General features: G+C 36.6%; 2 protein-coding genes across 2 annotated transcripts; one reads left to right on the top strand and one right to left on the bottom strand.

The window, feature by feature from the left end:
- The first annotated feature begins 9520 nt into the window (after positions 1-9520).
- On the top strand, positions 9521-16196 carry LOC133865871 (uncharacterized). The gene is made up of 7 exons (XM_062302379.1): positions 9521-9711; positions 10020-10221; positions 12074-12197; positions 12312-12652; positions 13200-14244; positions 15436-15632; positions 15821-16196. The coding sequence occupies exons 1-7, from the start codon at positions 9629-9631 to the stop codon at positions 15917-15919; spliced, it is 2091 nt and encodes a 696-aa protein (XP_062158363.1). The 5' UTR covers positions 9521-9628; the 3' UTR covers positions 15920-16196.
- Positions 16095-17924, bottom strand: LOC133865872 (peptidyl-prolyl cis-trans isomerase CYP26-2, chloroplastic). The gene is made up of 2 exons (XM_062302380.1): positions 16907-17924; positions 16095-16437 (listed from the first exon to the last, which is right to left on the bottom strand). The coding sequence occupies exons 1-2, from the start codon at positions 17800-17802 to the stop codon at positions 16335-16337; spliced, it is 999 nt and encodes a 332-aa protein (XP_062158364.1). The 5' UTR covers positions 17803-17924; the 3' UTR covers positions 16095-16334.
- Positions 17925-21322: the final 3398 nt, after the last annotated feature.

Consider the following 21322-nt stretch of genomic DNA (forward strand, 5'->3'; position numbering starts at 1 on the left):
ATCTTGAAATTTGTTCTCTAGCAGGTGCTCTGTACCACCCAACTCTTCTCTTAGATTATTCTTTTTCTTTACCTCGAAGCCCCACGCCAAAGTTGGATGGGAACCCAAAAATGCTCAGAGCTTCTCCTCTTGATTTATGAACTCCTCGACTCTTTCCATAAACTCATAAAGATTATGTGGCAATTTTCGAGCCAAATTTGCCATCAAGGGCCCGTCCCACCTAATTCCCCTAAATAGGGCACAGTAAAAAAACTCCTCAGTAGCGTCCTCAGTAGCAAACCTTTCTTGGTTGAAGCACATGAGAAAGCTCTTATGTGACTCCTCGGGGCCCTGTTGTAAAGACATCAAGGACCCTACATGTTTCTTTTGTACCACCCCGGCCATAAACTGAGTCAGGACCATCTTTCCGAAGTCCTCAAAGTTACTGATGGACTTTGGTGGAAGGTTCCTGAACTAGTCTCGGGCGCTCCTTAACAATGTGAGAGGGAAAGCCCAGCACGCTACCTCATCTGGCACCCCGAGTAAGTTGATGTGAGCTTGGAAATCATCCAGATGCTCAATTGAATCTCCTAGTCTGATGTAAATTGGGACTTCGTGAACCTTGAATTTTCCTGGAAGGTGGTAGGTAGCTACCTTATCGGTAAACGGCGAGGCCGTTTTTCGGAACTGGCTATCTACTAGGGAAGATTTCCCTTTATGTCGTTGTTGAACTGCGTTAGCTAGGAGATCACAACGTTGCTCTAGTCTTGCGATCGTCTCTTTTCGCTTCTTTTCTTCTTACTTGCTCTCTTTTCGAAGGTTACTGATTTCCAGACCCTCTTGTTCATCCTCATTCCTTTCTCCAGTTCCTTCATAATCATCCTGGTTCTCTTTTTCTTTGAGTTGCCCACTGGCTTAGTTGTTGCCTGCTCCTTCGTCATCGAATATCGTCTGCGCCGCATCCTCTTGCCTTTTGTAAGGCAGCATCTCTATCTGCCAAATCCTTCTCCATTTGTGCGATCTTTCTATTCAGGAGGTCTATGGTGGCTTGGGAATTATTCAAAGTCCCTGCGTCATCGTGAGTTTTATGGTTCATCCCATGATTTGCTGAGCGTGTTCTCACTATCATGGATTTTTCATTTTGCAAAAAATGTTGAAACATCTCCCATAGACGGCGCCAAACTGTTCATACAGTTTTATGGTGACGTGTCAACTCCTATTGGTCCTCTGGAGATTGGTACAAGGACCCTCTTTTGGTTGGTCAACTGAATAGGGACTTGCAAAACAGCAAAGGTACCGGGGTCGGCTAGCGGAGCCTCCTCCGATGGTTAAGTCAGTGACAGCTCTTTTCAAGATGAATAAGATTGCAATCAGATCTTTCTCCCCTTACCTGCTCTTTTATCATCCATTTATACTTCCCTTTGAATTAGCTAATGTATGGAGGATCCCCTATTTTCCAGGATTGCTGACCATCCGATATGAGATGTATAGTGATTCGGTAGTGTGGACAATGACCAAGCCTGTCGTCCAGGCTACCGGTATGGCGTACAAGGCTTGAATTAGGTGCACTATGCTGACACCCATCCTACCCTCTAGCCAGATCTGACCCTGTTGAGTACTTGGGTTAATAAATGCTAGAGATTCTATCCATAGAATCTCCACATCTGTCGGGACAAACGACATTCCCAGTCCGACCGCCAGTCCTCGACTACTAAGAATGCATGCTCGGTAAGATGATTGGTAGAGCTTCCCAGATACAGCGTCTTGTATCCAAACTGTTATCCATCCGACCACTCTGCTACCGCCACGGCGGATCTTCTGGGGTTCAATTCGACCTTAGCCCACTTGGGCTTGGGGAATGATAATTTTCTAACACACATAGTCTTTTTGAAGTTTCCAATGACTCCAATGATCTTCTAGAAATGCCAGTGAGTCAGCTTTGACTCCAATAGTCAGCATTAGTTCTCATGCCTTTTTAAACAAATCTCTCCTTGAAAAATGCATAGCGACCAATATGCTTTCATCGAATCAGTATTCAATAGAGGCTACAACAAGTCTACAGCAAATTTTATGTCTTACCGACGACCTTCAATCAGTATTCTTGCTAACTGGCTAGCACCTACGAACTTTAACTAGTTTATTTATCAATGGCTATCACCAATTCCAGTCTTCCTCCTCACCAGCAAGTCGACATTATCAACAAACTTAACTCATCTATTCATCGATAGGCCAAGATAGACAAATTGTTGTCTGCCTCTTTGTACGGCAGGCCAACACTATTGATGGTCAATGCCCAATCTTATTTTTGCACATGTCTTCATGATGGGTGATGAGTGTCAAATATTGCTTATGTGGACCCCTTAATTTGCATTTACTAAACCTTTAGTTTTGTTATTTTCTAATGTTTTTGGTTAGTTTTGGTATTTTAGTATTTTGCAGGTCATTGAGAGAAAACAATAGCTTTATGGTGAAAGAAAGCACACTTTAAGAAGACCTAGAAGATGTGGTTTTGTTCAACCAAATCAAGGAGATGACTAAATCGGAATTTCTTTAATTGGAGTCAAAATCGGACTGGACTAAATTTTAGATTCTGCATATGTTGTAGTATTTTGGCCATAACTTTCAGTTCAAGCATCCTATTGAAATGAATCAAGTGGCGTTGGAAAGCTAATTTAATTTTGTACAAATCCTTGTGAAATATGATTTTCCTAATTCGGACATCTGCTATGCCAAAAGTGCCATGCAATAAAATACCGCAAATTTGGACGGATTTGGAATCCTTCTCCTTCTTGGATTGTGTTTTGAGTCTCCTACTCAAACTAGGAGATTAACCTCCGATTTTTCTAGGAATTCTAGGGCTTCCAGGATTTGTTTTCTCCCTATAAATAGACCTCTAAGGCTCAAGAGAAAAGGGAGAAGCTAGAGACCAAAATATTCTTTTCTTTTTAGTTTAGTTTTTCTTTAGTTTAGAATTTATTTTTCATAGTCATGTGTAGCTAATTTTTTAACTAAGGTTGAGGATGAAGCCTCACCATTGAAGAGCAACAATATTTTCATGTAAGTTTATACTATCCGATTTTATTTGGTTTAATTTTTCCTATGTTTTACTTCTTTTCAATTTGTGGAATGATTCTTTGATATCTTTTGTGATTCAAGGATACATTTGATGATTTGAGATAATTTCACATAATTGATTGCTTGGGTTTTTATTTATCAAAATGTTGGATATTCATTGTGTTTCGTTCTACGGATACATTTGATGATTTGGTTTAAACCGGATATCTTTTGTGATTTGTGCAAAGAACGGATTCATTGAATGATTTAATGATTTTTTGAAGTATAGTAGAACATACCTAAGATTTGTATGGTGAGAACTTCGGATGTGTATTGATGAACATGAGAATATGTTGCTATGATTTGGTGGGTGTGGATTCCAAAACCTTAGTACCTTTTCTTTTGTTTTATTTTACTTTATTTAGTTTATGTTTTCTTTATTTATCAAAATCTATTAATTTTTTGAATTAGGTTAAGATTTAATTAATTTAGTCATAAATTTGTTTTCAAGAACACAATTCCCTGTGGGATCGACTTCGCACTTGCAAAACCATTTATTGCAAACGATTCATGCACTTGCGAGTACAATTAAAATTCACATCAATGGGCACCATGATTGACTAAATCTTAAAGATCCCTTGCAAGTTCCAGATGGGCCAATCACAAGGTCAAGAACAAAGAAGATCAAGGAAGTAATGCAAGGATTTGTGCAATCCACTTGGGCTGAGTTTGCAAATTTATCGAGCAAGACCCTAACATTCAAGATGGGCTTGAAAGAAAAAGAACCAATTTTAATCCATGTAATACAAGTGACAGATGGGGGCGGCATAGCCTAGTGGTTTAGTGCAAACTCTTTATTTCATTAAGTATAGGCGTGTGGGCCTATTTTTATGTTTCTATGGTTGTTGGCTTTTGGGCCAATTTATTTCATTAAGTGGACTTCTTTTATTAGCTAGAAGTGTAGTTTACGATGTTTTGGGCTTGAAGATGCTCAGCCCATGTCTTTTAATTGATGTAGGCCTTAGTAGGTTTAGGGTTTCATAGAGAGGTTTTAAAAAGACTTGTAGCTGCATTTGCTAGACAAGTTGAATGTGAATGAAGTTTTTGTTCTTTATAGAAAACTTTTCAGTTTTCTCTACTTGTTATTGATTGATCTAAGAACTTATCGAAGGCAAATCCCTTTGTAGCATTCTCGCCAAATCTCTTGAAACGAGATTTCAACGAGTCTAGATCTTCTTGACTTGATTCTTGGGTTTTTTGGGTAGGTTTCAATTTGATTGTGCGTTCAATGGAGTTCGATCCCACGGGTTCACATCACTTCAGCTATCGCCTATCTGTATTTTGACAGGACTGAAACAAAATGACAAGTTCAGCACACTACTCATCCAAAAGAATCAAGAGACGGCTAGAGGGCCCGAACATCAACAACCAAAGGCTGTAAAAGACCCATACATCTCTAAATTCTCATGGATGGATTTGTTCGGGATCATGCATGTACAAAGTAAGCACAAGGGAAAACCGATCCCAAGAAAAAGTTTCTTCAAGATAAATAAGGCTAGATAAATTGAATATACAAGTTTGGGCGTATTTACAATCGAATTCGGCCTCTCCTAGGCATGTAGGGCTATTTAACTTTGGCTGAGATTCTCTTTGCATGTTGAATAATCAAGAACACATTCTTGATGTTTTTCGTGTTCTTGATTAAACCTCCAGATCTTCTCTCTGATGACTGAATATGACCGTGAGTGTGGATTCACAAACTATTTATACAATGAATTGGTGAATAATGTTTCCTATAGCCCTCTATTTATAAACTTGGATTTATAGTCATGATAGGTGAAAAATAAATGACTTCTAATTTAACCGTGTGTGTGTGTGTGCACAATGTGTTAACAAAATAATATAAATGCGGAATTTAAAATACACAAGAATTTTGTTAACGAAGTAGAAACTCAATTAAGAGAAAAACCACTCCGGGGCAGCCAAACCCAGGATATCCACTATTTAGAAGACAAGAGTAGTTACAAAGCAGTAACACTCACATAACCTTATGCAGTGGTCGTACCTTGAACTCTGACGTATAACCCAACACGAATGCCTCCCAACCAAGTCACCTACTTGAAAGGGTCTTCAATGGAATCCTTTACCTTAGGGCCAACCCTTGAGATAGACTTTAAATCAGCGCAGCAATAGCACACAACGGCAACGGCTTGAGAGAGATCAACTCAACACAACAACTCTAAAATATGACTCTCTAAGCACTACGGAATTCAATACCGAATTCTTACAATTCTCAAGCCTAGGGACCTCTATTTATAGGCTACAGGTTCAAATGAGCGTTTGTCTTAAAATACCTAGGCGCCGTCCGGACGGTAGACATAAGGCGTCCAGACGAACAACTGTGCGATCGGCTTTCCAAAATTTTGCAGAAATTCTTTTCTGAATTTACGGATGGTCGCACTTTAGCTGCACGCAATTTCCATATCAAGGCTTGGCTCGTCCGGACCATGACATCTGCCATCCAGACGGTGAATTTTTGCACGCAATTTCCATATATGAAGCTCACACGTCCAGACCATGAAGACCGTCGTCCGGACGTCTGATTTTTGAATGCGCGACTTGCCTTATGGATGAGCGCGTCCGGATGGGAATCCACAACATCCGGACGGTTGCAACTGTCTTCCCATATCTATGTTTTGGAAAGAAATCCGATAGCTGATCGAACATTGAGTGGCGTCCAGACGTGCTACTGAATCGTCCAGACGGATGCAAGCTGGAGCATTTCGAAGCTTCTCGACACAGAGGAAAGTTCGGACAGAAAGTTCTCGTCGCCCGGACGGATGATGCTTGGACAATTTGGCGTCCGGACGGCTACAAGGGATCCGATTTCTCCGATTTGTAGACTATGCAGAATCTTCTAGAAGAACTCTGAATAGCTAAATCCCTGTTTAAATTCATCATTACATAGAATTGATTTTGTCCAACAGAATGTAGCCAATCATAAACTAATAATAAGGTTAGAACATAAATTGGAGCTACAGTAGGGATAGGACTGGAGTCATAGCAGAACTAGAACACCAACTCCTACTCTATAGTGTGAACAGCCAAGGGTAGTGGAACACTCTCTCACATTGGCCTTGCACCACACGGCCATGGGGAGAATATTTTCTCCCCATGTGTCTAGGGCTAGGGTTAAAATCATAACCTACTACTACTAACTCTTAAGCATGGGCTTGGATTTTATCCCTAAAGCCCAATGCTCCTTTAATTCCACTAAGCCTTTTGGAATTAATTCCAAGAGCATAAAGCTCTTTAATTGCTTAAACCCTTAGAAATTAAATTCCTAAACCTAATCATCTTTAAGTAATAAGCCACTTAGGAATCATATTCCTTTGGCCCTTGTTTTATCAAATTAAATAATCCAAATAAATAAATGTATAACCGAAGCCCAAAACAAATGGTCAATTTACATCAGCTCAAAGAGAACCCAAAAGGAAAAATACAATTAGCGTCAATATGTCTGTAACAATATCACACGACACTATTAATCACAATTGATTCCACTAAAAAGATGTAACTACAATCTAATATGTTTTTTTTCAAATTAGTGAATTAATCCCAGTGACGTACTTATTTATTACATATTACCCCTCCATGGAATCATTCTGTAGTCAAACAAAAGTCAATACACTGTAACTTTGTTCACTACTTATTTTCCTTGATAAACCTGATTTAATTACATGATATATCATTTTTGTACCTTATGAGATTTCATCTCACCTTACACAAAACAAAGTTTCAGTAAATACCACTGAAACACTTAAGCTAAAGCTTTAGGATAATCATTTCCATTAAATCTACATCAAGGAGAATATTCCTTATTTCTTTATTCCAAGACAAATTATTTGGATTCCTTATTGAATGAAGTGTTCCCATAATACTACATGCGATCACCCAATACACAAACATGTTGACCACTGATTTGATCTCATTCTCATATATCGAAGTGACCTACACTTTACATTTCAGTTCATAATCTTCTCATGATTTAGAGTAACAGTTATAAGTCGTCGTACACGTACATCATTCTTTATCACAGTTTTGAAAAAATGATGTCTCACATAGTCCGTTCAGTGCGTGGTACTACCTTCCTCTTACACCAACATATCAACCTGAAGCCCTAACTGATTCTCCTAATCAAGATAGAACGTTGAGGTTGACATGTTATAGTCTAAATGGATTTCTAAGTTCCATTTACGACTATGAATAATCTTTTATAAGTTACAAGAACTTATGACTATGATCTTCTATGTGATAATCTCATTACTCATACCATAATCAAATACAATGTAACTTAGGGACCTTACACGTATATAATATGAAAATATTCAAACATATTTGTACATGTAAAATAATAATGTATATGTTCAATATTTAATATTATACAATTATAGAAAAGTATCATTAATGCAATTAGAATTTTGGACATCAGTCCCAACATGATTTACTAATCATCCAAGGGAATTGGAGGACTCCTATAAGGCCCATCTAATTCACCACTAGAGATTCCAAGCAAGGCCAATTTGCGGGCCTAGGGACACACATCTCAAAATTCCCATGGATGGATTTACCAATCATCCAAGGGAATTGGGGGACTCCGATAGGACCTAGGAATCATCTAAAGCCCATACCAGAGAGAGGGCTCGACCAGACCTGGGAAGCATGGTCCAAACCCTCAAAACCAGTAGCGTTCCATGTCTAAACCCAAGAAGGGACTTCAATCCATCGAAGGAGACCCATAACCCGGCAAACTCAAAGCTATCGCCCAATTAGCCACTGTAACGACCCACCTCCAATGACACAATATTGTCTGCTTTTGGCTCCCCCAAACTAAATTTCCCAGGAGGTCACCCATCCCGATACTACTCTCGCAGAAGCATGCTTCACTGCGGAGATAGATTCATGGCCATCACAACTTTATAACGCGTTGTGTTAAGAATGGTGCAAATATATATATATATATATATATAAGCACATCTTCATTCTCATACCCAGGCGATGTGGGACGTCGTAATCACCCTCTCTTGGGACCTAACGTCCCCATTGACGACCCTCATGGGATCACTCCATTCTTGGCATTCCAACAAGTGCCCATTGGCGACCCTCATAGGCTTGTGCACGCTTCCCCCATCTTAGGCTGGACAATGGCTCTGATACCATTTGTAACGACCAACCCCCAATGACACAATATTGTCCACTTTTGGCTCCCCCGAACCAGACTTCCTAGGAGGTCACCCATCCCGGTACTACTCTCGCAGAAGCACACTTAACTGCGGAGTTCTGATAAGTTCATTGTCATCACTGCTTTAAAATGCGTTGTATCAAGAAAGATGTGAATATACATATAAGCACTTCTCCATTCCCATACCCAGGCGATGTGGGACGTCACAGCCACTCAGACCCGAGAGCATTCAAATAGGTGCCAAATCATCAAGCCCCCATTGAAGACGCTAGAAGGCCAAGAACGCCGCATATAAATAGAACAAGAAAACCCAAGGTATGCAAGATCATCTTCTTCTCTCTTCACCAATAGCCAACCACTCTATTCTTCTTTTGCTAACTAGGGCATCAAAGACGTTTCACTGGCGAGCACGAGTGAAGCTCTCTCATCGCTTTCTCTCCCTTGCAAATGGTGCTCCTTCATGGAAGGCTGCCCGAAGTCACTGTGGTGATTCGAACACCAACACCATTCATCCTAAAAGATTAAGCTGAAATGAAATAGTAAATTTAATAATTTAATTAATATGCTAACACTATCCCTCACGTGTGGAGTCAAACTCCACCACAATAAGTAAAGCCCAACATGTAAAATATTTAATTGAAATGAGAAGTGAATGGCAGAGATAAGATTCGAACTCAGAACTTTGCTTTACTATGTTAAACCACAACTTATCCTTAAAGTTAAAGTTATAATTTAACCATTTAATTAATATTTTAACAAAGACTCTGTCCTTACACAAACGTGTTTATCTACCCATGAATAAGAGTGTGTCTGTCATTGCAATTTCGGAGATCAAAGATTTAAACCAAATCGCATAAAATGTATCATTTGGGAGTGCGATTTCAAAAAATTGCAATTTGAAAATGTAAAAAAAAAAAATATATGCGGTTTCAAATCGTAGGCATTTTGGTGCGTTTTTAAAAGCGCACAATTTTAAAGACTAAGCTGTGCTTTTTCTAAATGCTTAACTGTTATTTTAAAATCGCAAACCGAAACTAAAACTTAAGTGTTTTGTGATACTTTTCAGCTTAGAATAGCAGCTTTAGTTTCCATGGAATGATTTTAAAGTCAGAATTGGCTCTAAATACAACATAGATGAATTTATGTTAACATAGATTCAGTTGGGGTTCTATATGTTGACTCTTTCTATCTAATTAATTACTTAAAGGGCCGTGGTTCGTGACTGCCCGTCATTCGAAACAGAGACTTTGCCACAGAGCTTGTATCATTCCAAAAAATTTAGCCTTCAAGAAGGAAAATTAATATAAAAATTAAAAAAAAAAAAAGAAAAAAAAAGAAAAGAAAAAGGAAAACATGGCTCAAGATTCAGAGAAGAGGTTCCATTCGATCATGGATAAGCTCTTCCACGCTCCCAAATCGCTCCCCAACTCCTCCAGGTTCCCTTTCTATTCTCATCATCTCATCGTTTTTAATTTTTCTTCTTTTATCCGTCTGTGATTTTTCGTTTGGTTCCCGAGAAAATTTAATGAGAAGAGAACGATCAAAAATATCAATTTTATTTGATCTCTTTTGGAGTTTGCACATCATAATTCAAATTCGTCACTTAAAATTCAATTAGTTTCCTTTTTTCTTCTTCGTTTCTTCTGTAAAACTTTAACGCAGCTTAAACAATTTTGCTGCTTCCTTTCTAGGGTTTATTTTATTGATTTTTCTGTGATATGTGTGGTATGATTGTGATTCGTAGTTCGTCTGGGGCTCAATTGTCGAGAGGCAGAAAGCGTCCAAACACATCATCGGCGTTGGCGCTAATGGAACCTAAAAGGAAGCAGCATTCATCAGCTTCTGCTGGGACGTCGCAAGCTCCGCTGTGCAGGCCTTGGGACCGTGGAGATCTTATGAGGAGATTAGCCACTTTTAAGTCTATGAGATGGTTTGCGAAACCCAAGGTTCAACAATATACCATACCATCTTATATTCTTTTTCCCTTTTTGATTCATAAAATTAGGTTGCAACTTTATTATGATTAAATTATGAAGAAACTGTGTCCATTCATTAATTGGTATGATGTTATAACGATCTATGCGGCGTCCGATTGTTGGGTTCTTCAATTTCTATTATAGCGTTGTAACAGGAAAGGATTAAGGCACATTTGGAATCCTAATGGTAACTGCAATACCTCTATTATCATTGAAAGAGTAACAAATACAAGAGTTTGTTGTAATTTGTTCACTGCCCATGTGATTGGGTTTTCATTAATATATATAGGAAATACAAGATACAGTTTGTTAACACAAGATATGCTCTCTTGGGACTCTGTTACAAAATATCTTATTTGTTACAGAGGGTTGAATACACCATCATCAGTTGTTATCTAAGTGTTGAAGCTACGTTTGAATTCAAATGAGTTCCGAGATTCTTGGTAGGATTTGAATTTGAATCAGAATAAGCTGTAGCGTCAACAATCATTTACATATCATTTGTGAGGTGGACAAGTATTTGTTGAATGCTCTTGTTTTTTGAGGAAGGAATTAAAAATAGGATCAAAGTAGTATTCTTTTTTCTTTCCTCTTTTCTTTGGAGGAGAGAATTGGGATTGGTGAGGTCACTTCCTTTCGGTATAATAAATAGCGATGTTATGGAGCAATTATGTCTGCACTTTAGAGGAAGGCTTTCACATGATGCTAGGTTTACTGCAATGGCAAAGTAAGGGCCATAATTGGTGATGATGGGTGGAATTGATCTCTGGTGACTTCAGAGGGTTCATTACTGTTATCAAGTAGTGTCAACTCCAACTTTCACCGCTAATGTAAGTTTGCAGGAGAGAGAATTTAACTCTAGACATGGGTTAATTGTTAAATCTGCATGGCAAGCTTTGAAAGAGCTTCTTCCCCAAGTTCCCTGGTTCAGATTGGTTTTGTGTTCTATGGATATTTTACAGCACTCACTTATTTGCTGGTTGGCAGTGAAAAGTAAAATTTGCTGCAGAAGATAAATTAGTCAGGAAAGGCATCTGTTACCAAGAGGCATTTTGTTTTTCTTGCTGAATATCAGATGATAATCTTAGTCGCTTGGTTTTTTCTTGTTATTTCAGTAAATGGATTCAGAATTGGGCTATGAGGAGCTGTGCCATTAGTGTATAGGTAGGTGAGTGGCAAGTTAATCTTTCTATTCGTAGTATTTTCCACTTTGCACCTGGAGGGAGCACAGTAGCATTGTATTTGAAATGGGTAACCGGACAAAGCATCTATTCAAAGTGCTAACAAAAGAACCATTAGATTGAGTTAAGCTGTCGTATTAACCTCTGCTGATTCTGCCATAGACATGTACTCCACAACGGGGTTTTTGCTCCGCAGTGGGTCATGTACTTTTTGCAGGTTTTGTCAGTATAATATATATTTCTGTTGAGGTGGAATCTTGTGGATCATAGGGTCACACACTTCACTATTTTCTTGGGCAGTTCTGTGCCTTGAAGGATTGGTTTGTACCTTTGTTCTCATGTTGGTTGCTGAAAAGTCTGTCATTTACAACGAGGCCTTTGAAGAAAATAAGTATAATGAGGGAGGGATGTGTATCAGATCTTGAAATGAAAACATGCTGTGTATCTATTTTCAAAATCTGTGTACAACTTCTAATGCGTTTATCAAATTTTGGTTCTTAATTTATGTTCTTGATGATATTCTAGAGTTGGGTTACTTGGTTATTCTGTTAGATGTCATGAATGACCTCTCATTTTCTGTGATGTTTGATTAAAAAAAAAAATGTGAAGTTGCAAAATGAAAATTCTATTGATTTTTTCAGGTAGTCAGTGCTGTGAATTGTGCTAGGAGAGGCTGGGTCAACGTAGACATAGATATCATAGCCTGTGAAGCATGTGGGGCACGCCTCCTCTTTTCTACTCCATCATCTTGGACTCAGCAGCAAGGCATGTTACTATTTTATCCTACAATATCATGATTTATCAAACCAAGCTCTAAATGGTGCAGGAACTTTTTGTTATTCTATCACTGAAATGGAACTATTTTCTCTGTAATTTCAGTTGAGAAGGCAGCCTTGGTATTTAGCTTAAAGCTAGATAACGGACACAAATTACTCTGCCCATGGATTGACAATGCCTGTGATGAAGCACTCACACGGTTTCAACCTACAACACCTCCAGTTTTAGTTGATAAATTTAGAGAACGTTGCTCTGCACTCTCACAACTTGTAGCTCTTCCTGTAATATCATCTTCAGCCATTGAATGCATGAGAAGCTCTCAGCTGGAGCAATTCCTTGAACAGTTTTCAATGCTGGAATATGGCGATGGATCTGCCAACAATTCTCAATCAGAATATCTTGGCAATGAAAGTGAAGCAGATTCTGCTAATTTGTATTTTCAGGTATTAACTTTGTTTGCTAGCAAGGTTTATAAATTCTAAATTATTTTGTAGTTATATATGTTTACAATTTGCATATCATCATGAACCCACATGATGATTATGCTGTTTTCTCATGGATTATAATGGTGATGGGCATAACGTTTCTATAACCCTGATAAACTTGTCTACTTGGTTGTTTGCATTTTAGTGATCCACTAGAGGGTGGTTCAAGATTTTCCTTTATCCATTGCCAACTTCATTCCTTGCCTCCTATGATAAAATTAGGCTTGTATATGTTCTATTTAGATTCTTGCAATTTACATTAATCATAAAAGCTTGAATTTATTATGGAGTGTGTTTGATATTGCTTCCATGTGTTTTTTGTTTTTTCTTTTTTGCATCAGTGATTTCATCTTCAAATTTTCAGCATGCAAACAATCGTCAGAAATGCTATTTTCTCTATGCCAAACAATGTGACCTTTTCATTGGCATTCTCATGTAATAATTGCTATTGCATTTTAGTTTCTCTGTTATTGGTGAAGTAATGTCGTTTTAAAGCATTTTGCAGGCAAAAAAGCTCATAAGTTTATGTGGCTGGGAACCTCGTTCACTACCTTATTCGGTCAACTCCAAGGATGGACCTGATCAGTCTGCTAAAAATGCCAATGCATCAACTTCATCTTATCTAATTGCTAGTAGACAGATCCCCAGCATCAATCTCGAGCCTGCTAGTATGAAGGAAATTATGGAGGCAGATGAAAATTCCAATATTTCTACTGGAATACAATCTGATCCAACTTCTGTTGTTTTAGATTGCAAGCTTTGTGGAGCCAGTGTTGGATTATGGGCTTTCTCTACCATTCCACAGCCTATGGAATTATTCAGATTAGTTGGTTATGCAGAAGTCAATAACGAAAATGATTCTGGAACCCATGATTTAGGGAACGTGAATCATCTTGATGATAGAGTGGGTGTCATGAGTACTTCATTAAATGGTGCAACATCATCAAAGGACAGACCAACAAATTTCAATTTGACCATTGCCGGGGGTCCTCCACCAACAAGACAGAATTTTAAAGCAACAATTTCTTTGCCTGTTATTGGCCAGAATTTAAGGGCTCAGTTTTCTTATGATTCTGAATATAGAGATCGTAGATATGTTAACCAAGAAGATGGTCAAACTGATTTTCAGAATAATAGTTTATTTCTGGAGAAAAATGACCATGCCGAGAACACCCAAGGAACTTCTCCTGAAGTTGGTGTGCACAATTCTATTGAGGAAAGTCCGATTGAGAGCGCACAGAATGTAGTACAGAGTTCCTGTCAGAATGGTAAAATGCCTGGAAATGTAGAAAACGTTATACCGGATGCTTCAGCAGTAAAGGATCCTGGTAGTTCTCGGGTTAGAGACCCTACTACTGTAGTACCAGATGGCAATACGACAATTAGAAACCGTGGAAGTAGCAAAGATGACTTGTCAGTGATGGTTGCATCTGGCAATTGCAGTTTCCAACAGATTTCAGGAATAGATAGAGTACAAAACAACGAAATTTCTTTAGCCACTAATAGCATGCCGATTCCTGGAAACAATGAATTAGTGACCTGTCGTACAGGTAAGCCATATTTGCCTATTTTTCTTTCTTTTTGACCATGATTGTTAAATCAACTTTGAGAGTTATTTGGTATTTTTGCTTGTTTACTAGTTGACTGACATGAATATCATATGCAACAAGTAGAGAAATCTTTTTGATAAACTAATCTCACACCTATCCTAGGGAGTCTTTAATGCAACTTCATGTCATATTGGGCCAATCCTAGATATACTTATCTGATAGCACCCCTGGTAGAATCCATCTCTTGATTCTTTGATCCATCTAGTCATAAACTCCACATGAAGTTTTGTGATTATAAGCCTCAATAACTGGTCTGTAATTTGTCTCAAGTTCTTGTTTCCATGTCTAGGAATAGTTTACTTGACAACAATATAAACCTAGGAAATTAGTTTATTCAGTAATTAATGATAGGGCTAGATATGGTTGAACAGGGCACTGTACAGGGATATCTCAAGTGAAGGTTGTAACTTCTAGTTTGCTTATGATACATATGAGAAGATGGAAAGCAATGTGAATTTGGAGATTTTGTGGCAGTTCCTAGAGGCTCGTGGCTGAAGTTGACTCTCCAACTGGACTTGAATATTGTTAGTGAAATTTCTAGGAGGCTGGCTAATGAAACCATTTAAATCGGAGGACATAATTTCTAGGAGCATATCAAGTTGTGTGGACAGAGCATGGAGGAGTAAAAATCTGTGTTAGGGACTACAAAAATACTGCTCCTGGGATTAAATGTTGATAGTGGCTTTTCATGGGATTGTGTGTTGATAGTACTTATCCCTCTTTAGAAACAACCAACTAATTGTGTCTGGAACCAATGTGTGATTGGAGTAAGAAAACCAATTTTAAAATATTCCATTTGTTGCTTTTAGTGCCAAACCTGTTGTTAAAAATACAATGTTAAGGCAGCTATGGTCATCAAGATTTTTTTGCAAGTTAAATCCCTGCATAATGATCATATGATAGTGCATCAAATCGTCCTTTGTGACAAACCATCCTTTTTTTCAAATCTCTGTTTTTATAGCTGGTGAAGTTTGAGAGTATTGCCTTCTTTGATAAATGCAAATATGATTTATGCATTTGTCACATTTGCAGTTAATTTGACATGCTCTCTCTTTTGATTCTCATGTCGATGTTCATGGTGTCATTTGATTATTAGGAGGTTTAACAACTTTGCACCCACTTTCCTTTCAGGAAAGGATCAGAAGAAGAAAGTTGCATCAGACAAAGCAATGGAGTTTGACCCAATCAGGCAACACAGATATTTTTGCCCATGGATTACATCAACAGGCAATGGGGCAACTGGTTGGCAACAAACACTGTCTGCTTTACTACGTCAGAAAGGGTTTTCTCCTTCACCTTGGAACTCTCCATCTGCATCCATAATTAAGGTAATTCTGAACCTCACATGCGCCCTATGATAACTGATGGGGTTCTCACCGTATCTATTTTCCTACCAAGTAAAGCTATCGAGGCCACATGGTGGACTAGGATGGCTGGTGCCACTGTAGTATAATCAATCTTGCACCGAGTTTATTATTTATAATGAAAGCCATCTTTCTATTTAACATTTGTACAGGTGGATGATCCCATTACTTCAGTTAGGAGGCTTTTCATGTCTCCATCTGCAAAAAGAATGAAGTCAACTCCTCTATCAAACCCGAGCATCAACCCTTAGCCAGCTGATTTTGCTGTGCATCTAACTATCAAAAACGTCTGATATTTGATTTCCTACCATTTTTATTTGGTAGATTTCTTACGAGATTCCGATGATGCACTGCTCTTGGCATGCGATCCATTTGAAAACTCCAAAAAATGTTGTATTTGTTAATTAGATCTGGCACAAATGTAGTTTATGGCCAAAGTACTGCTTGAGAATCTATTAGATGTAGCTTGTACCTTTTTGAGGCAACTTACAATAATAAGAAAGAGTGTATTAAAGGGGTTTTTTTTTTTTCTTCTTCTTCCTCCCTCTCTCTCTTTCTCTCTCTCTCTCTCTCGATAACAGCGGATTATACTGTTTTACTACATGGAAATATTCCTTCTACAAAAATGAGAAAACAGAAATGGGTTACTGGGAACAGCAATCAATGCTACTCTATTAAGCCGCAATTTGTGACAACAACCTTTGAGTAAGGACGGTTGAAACCTCTTTCTGCCACGACAGCCCTCTTATCTCCTATCAGCTTGGCCACCCTGTTCACCAGACACAAGTTGATAGTTAATATATATCTTAGATTATGAATTGTTAACAGGAAGAGCCGTGACCTCCGATGAGTACCTGTAGGAAAAAGTAGCCATGATCTCCAAAATTCAGTAATCTTCTATTTCATTAGTAACCATCATTTAAATAATATAGATGACCATACTGACGTAGATAACTGTCGTAAATAGATAACTGCTACTAGCTCTCAACATGAGAGTAGTTTATTTTAATTAAAACTGCTACTTGTCCTCTCAAATTGAGATCGAGGTCTTTTATCCTGCTACTATTACGAATATCTTGATAAGTTTAAATAACTCCAGATTTTCGAGAAACCGTTCTAACTTTCCAAGATCCCACTAATAAGCTCTCACCAAAATTGCAGTTTGCAGAGTGAGTTTGAGCCAGTCACTAAAATTGCCGTGTAAAGAGTAAACATGATCAAGCAGATTGTAAATTCACCTGAAATACGGAGAAGCAGTATTCTCATTCACAGTCTTCACCTGTCCAATCCTCTCCACAACCTCCATTCCTCCCAAGACTCTCCCAACAACTAAAGCCGATGCGTCCAGCTCCGGGGTATCCTTGGTGGCAATCACAAACTCAGTTCCGTTCGGGTCAGTTCCGACCTCCTCTTCATCAATCTCAAGCTTCCCCTTCCGTGCTACCAACTTTAATTTTGGAGGCGGTTTTGAAGGATCTCTCACAATGATGCTCACACTTCCTGCCAAGTTTTTAGTCCCCGAACACTTGTCATACAGTCCCTGCCATTCATCAGTGAGATTTTGAGCTGCCAATCCGCTTCTCGTGCTCTTCGCAAGCTCAGCATCCACACCATAGGATCTCACTCCACCATGTTGGACATAATTGGGCATGATTTTGACGAACTCTTTCCTTCTATAGCTTATACCAGCAGCTCCAGTAACAAGATTACTGAATCTGGCAGCTCCAGCTGGGGCGTTTTCTCCATATAGCCCGATAATGATGCGACCAACAGGTTCTCCATCAATGGATATATCAAGGAATGCTTTCCTTGTTGGTTTTATGTTGGTGCAGTTGGGAGAGGTGTTTGGGTTTTCTTCTTTTCCTTCACTTATATTGGTGGTGTCTGCCATGTTTTCTTCAGCGTGTGCCTTGGACAGGAGGAGGAATGGCTCTTGATTTTCAGAGCCCAGAAGGAGAAGCAACAAAGAAGTGCTGCCAATTGCAAGCTCTCTCCGTGAGAATTTGCAGCATTGTTTGATGATGGGAGAAGAAGTGGGAGTGGGTATGCTATGAACTTGCGGAGGAGGTGATGGGGGTAGTGGAGGATGGAGGAATTGAGAGGGGGATTGCAAGAATTTGGGAGTAGGTAACATTTCTGCAAGCCAAAAAGTATCTTCCTAATTCGCTACTCTACTTGAAGACTGGTTTTAATGGAGGAGTAGGAAGCTAGCGTGTGAAGAGATTTCGTGGATAAGAAAGGCACAAAGCCAATCCATATGCTAGCTGTACGTATAGGGAAATTACACACTAGTTTTGAGAGTACCTCTTAGGTAGGGGCCATCTTCAGATTTGAAACACAATCCCCTCATTTTGCAAGCAATTGTACGTGTGAGATTAAGCAAATATATTTATTGATAATAACCAAATAAGAAAAAATGGAAATGGAATGGGCGAACCAAATTTAGTGTGGTGTGGGGCCAATTTAGGTGCAATACCTAGGTAGGGGCCTTTTAGGTTTTTTAACCTCAAGTTGAGGTTTCTTCTTTTAAAATGAAAAGTCCATATTAAAGCAATATCAAAATATCTTAGGGGGTTCAATCCATTTTAGCCTAACCCCAATGGATTGAATAATTTTTTTATTTTTATTTTTTTTTTACACAAGTACTAATCCAATAATTAATTTTTACTATCACATCGTGACGTTCAATTGTGTGACAAATATACAAAGAGTCTTGTAAATAGAATTAGTCCAAGTAGAATATTGGAAATTCCATGGCCTAACACCCAAAAGCTACCATCCCGAAACCTGAAGGAATTAATATTTCTGAATTAGATCCTTGATTAGATAGGAATCATATATATATATATATATATATATATATATATATATATATAACAGAGGAATCACTAAAAAGATTGCACAACATTCAAACAAGTGGCATCTTAAAATGCTTCCAAGTGTTCATTTTAAGTTAAACAGTGAGTTTAGGTTTGTGTTAAAATGTGATAGTAAATTCAATCCCTATTTGCATGCTAAATAAAAACTGAATCTCTATTTTTTCTCTAAAAAAAACCTGAACCCTATTTTGGTGTTAAACATGCAGTAGCCAACTCACTATGCATCAGTTATTTTTTCCTACAAACTAACTAAAACTAAAACTAAAACGTAGTGTTTCACAATAACTGTAACTGTTTACTATACTCTCAAAACCCTTTACAAAATCATTCTCTATGCAAAATTCAAAACTATCTCCCACCCCTTGGAGTTCGTCTTCAAATCTGAACAACCAAAAGGTTCTCTCTCTATAGATTTGTAGGGATCATATGTGTGATCATTTCCTTTTACCTTTACAAAATCGTTCCATACAAAAAATACAGTAAATTTTTTTTGTTTCAATGGAAATAAACGCTATTTGAGAATTTAGTTTGACTCATTGCCTCTAACACCATTTGTAGAAAATGAATCCCTTTCAAATTCCAGTAAAAACACAAGTATTGTAGTATTATTAATTTTTTATTATTACTCTCATTATTCAAAAGCCAGAAGCGAGAGATTTACAAGATTCTTCAAATCGTTACTTTGTCGTATTAAACGTAAGGATTCATTTCTATATTTTATTTCCTTTGTAAGAAAACAAAGGTTAATGAATGTCTTTATGCAATATATGATTAGTATTTTTTTTTTCTTTATTTTCTGTGATTTTCTTTTTCCTTTCCTTTTTTTTTTTCCTTCTAATTTATTATTTTTTCTTTTGTAAACTTTATAGTAAATTTAGTAAAATTATGGTGAGAGAGAAAGATTTACATTGTTGTGTTTTGCACAAGGTATGACGATTTGTAAGTTTACACTGTTATTTATTAATTTTTTAAATCCTTTTTTTTTTTTTGGAACGTGTAATACACATTGTTTACGTATTTAATTGATGGACGGCATTACTTTCAAGGTTTCATTAGAATGGGAAAAATTATACATAAAATACAGTTATTTTCTGTTATATTAGTATGTTTGATTCTTTGTTTTTTGTCTTTATTTTTTTGTCGAAATAAATAATGCTATTACTTTCTTATTCTCTTATATAAGTGGTTTTTGATTTAGCCTATAGCAAAATTTGGGTTACACATACACCCCATAATTTTTGTTTGCTTTCTTGGAATCAGGAAAATATACGGCAAATAATTATTTTCCATTATTTGAGTAATTTCTCTTCTCTTTTTTTTGTCCCTTTTTTTTGTCTTTATTTTTATGGTCATGTTAATTTGTTATCCTTTTTTTTTTTTGTTATAATTTATATATTATTTCAATTTATGTTCAAAAAGTAGTTTATATATTTATTTTTTATTATTTTTTTCACATTATATATGCAAGGGATGATCGTAAGAAAAATCTCTATTTGACAAAACTTATTCCTATAGGTATGAATTTCACTGGAACCAAACAAATGTTTTTTTTTTTTTTTTTTTTTTTCCTATTATGAGTATATTTTGTTTGTCGTTGGTTGTTTGTTTTCATTTTTTTTTCTTCTTATTTGATGTTATAATTTATATACAAAAAATACAGTTATTTTATATTATAGGAGTATTTTTTCAGTTTCTGTTTATTTTCCGTTTTCATATTTTGTCCTTATTTTCTATTCTAATTTATATATTGTTTTTGTTTTTGTTTTAAAAGTAATTTTTTTTTAACCTTAAATATGCAAAGGATTGTCAGAAAATAGAATCTCTGTTAGGCATAACTTTTTCATATTCCTACGAGCAAGGATGGACGAAGCTAGGATTTGGGATTTAGGTGTGCCAAATTGAAAAAAAAAATAAAAAATAAAAAAATAAAAAATAAAAATAAAAATAAAAATTAGGAGTAAAGTTAATTAATTTTTTTTACGTTTCATTGAAATTGAGAAAAATATACAAAAAATTCAAATCTTACGTTTCAATTTTTTGTCTTTATTTTTTGTTCTAAATTTAGTTTCTTTTACGTTATACATGCAATACATACATACATACATATATATATATATATATATATATATATATATATATATATATATACACCTCTAAAATGTTGTATGAGTTACACTTCATTTCATATTGCCCTCAATTTTAAAGGTAATAAGAAAATGATATTTATAAAAATGACAATATAATATTTAGCTTCATGTTTAATGGTTTATAAATTGTTAATTATTCATTATTTGATTATGGTGAGAGTGCGATTTTCTTAAGTTAAAACATGTTAATTGTTAACAAAAATTTTCTTTTGGGTTTCTTTTGTAAATATTGAATACAAATTATAGCAATAATGTGAGTACATTATTTTGTTCTTTGTTTTTGTGAATTCCTATATTATGTAAAATGTCTCTTGAATTAATATCTATAATAATTGAATAATGTGATTACTTATAAAAAAAAAAAAAAATTGAATACGTGATTTATTTTGATTCCTTACAAGATAATTTACAATATACATTTACATATTTTTAAACTTATTCTTAAATTTTTATTTTGTTTCTTAAATTAAATGTAATGTTCTATTTTCTAATGCAATTTTAATTAGTAAAAGCCCGCGCATGACGCGGGTTACATGCTAATATTTAAAAAGGAAGGCCTTTGTTAAAGAATAAAGCCCGTCTTTTGAAGCGATGTCAAATTCTGCTCCCCCTTCTTCCCTTTCTCTCT

Source organism: Alnus glutinosa, chromosome 4, assembly GCF_958979055.1.
Source record: "Alnus glutinosa chromosome 4, dhAlnGlut1.1, whole genome shotgun sequence".
In the NCBI taxonomy this organism is placed as follows: Eukaryota; Viridiplantae; Streptophyta; class Magnoliopsida; order Fagales; family Betulaceae; genus Alnus; species Alnus glutinosa.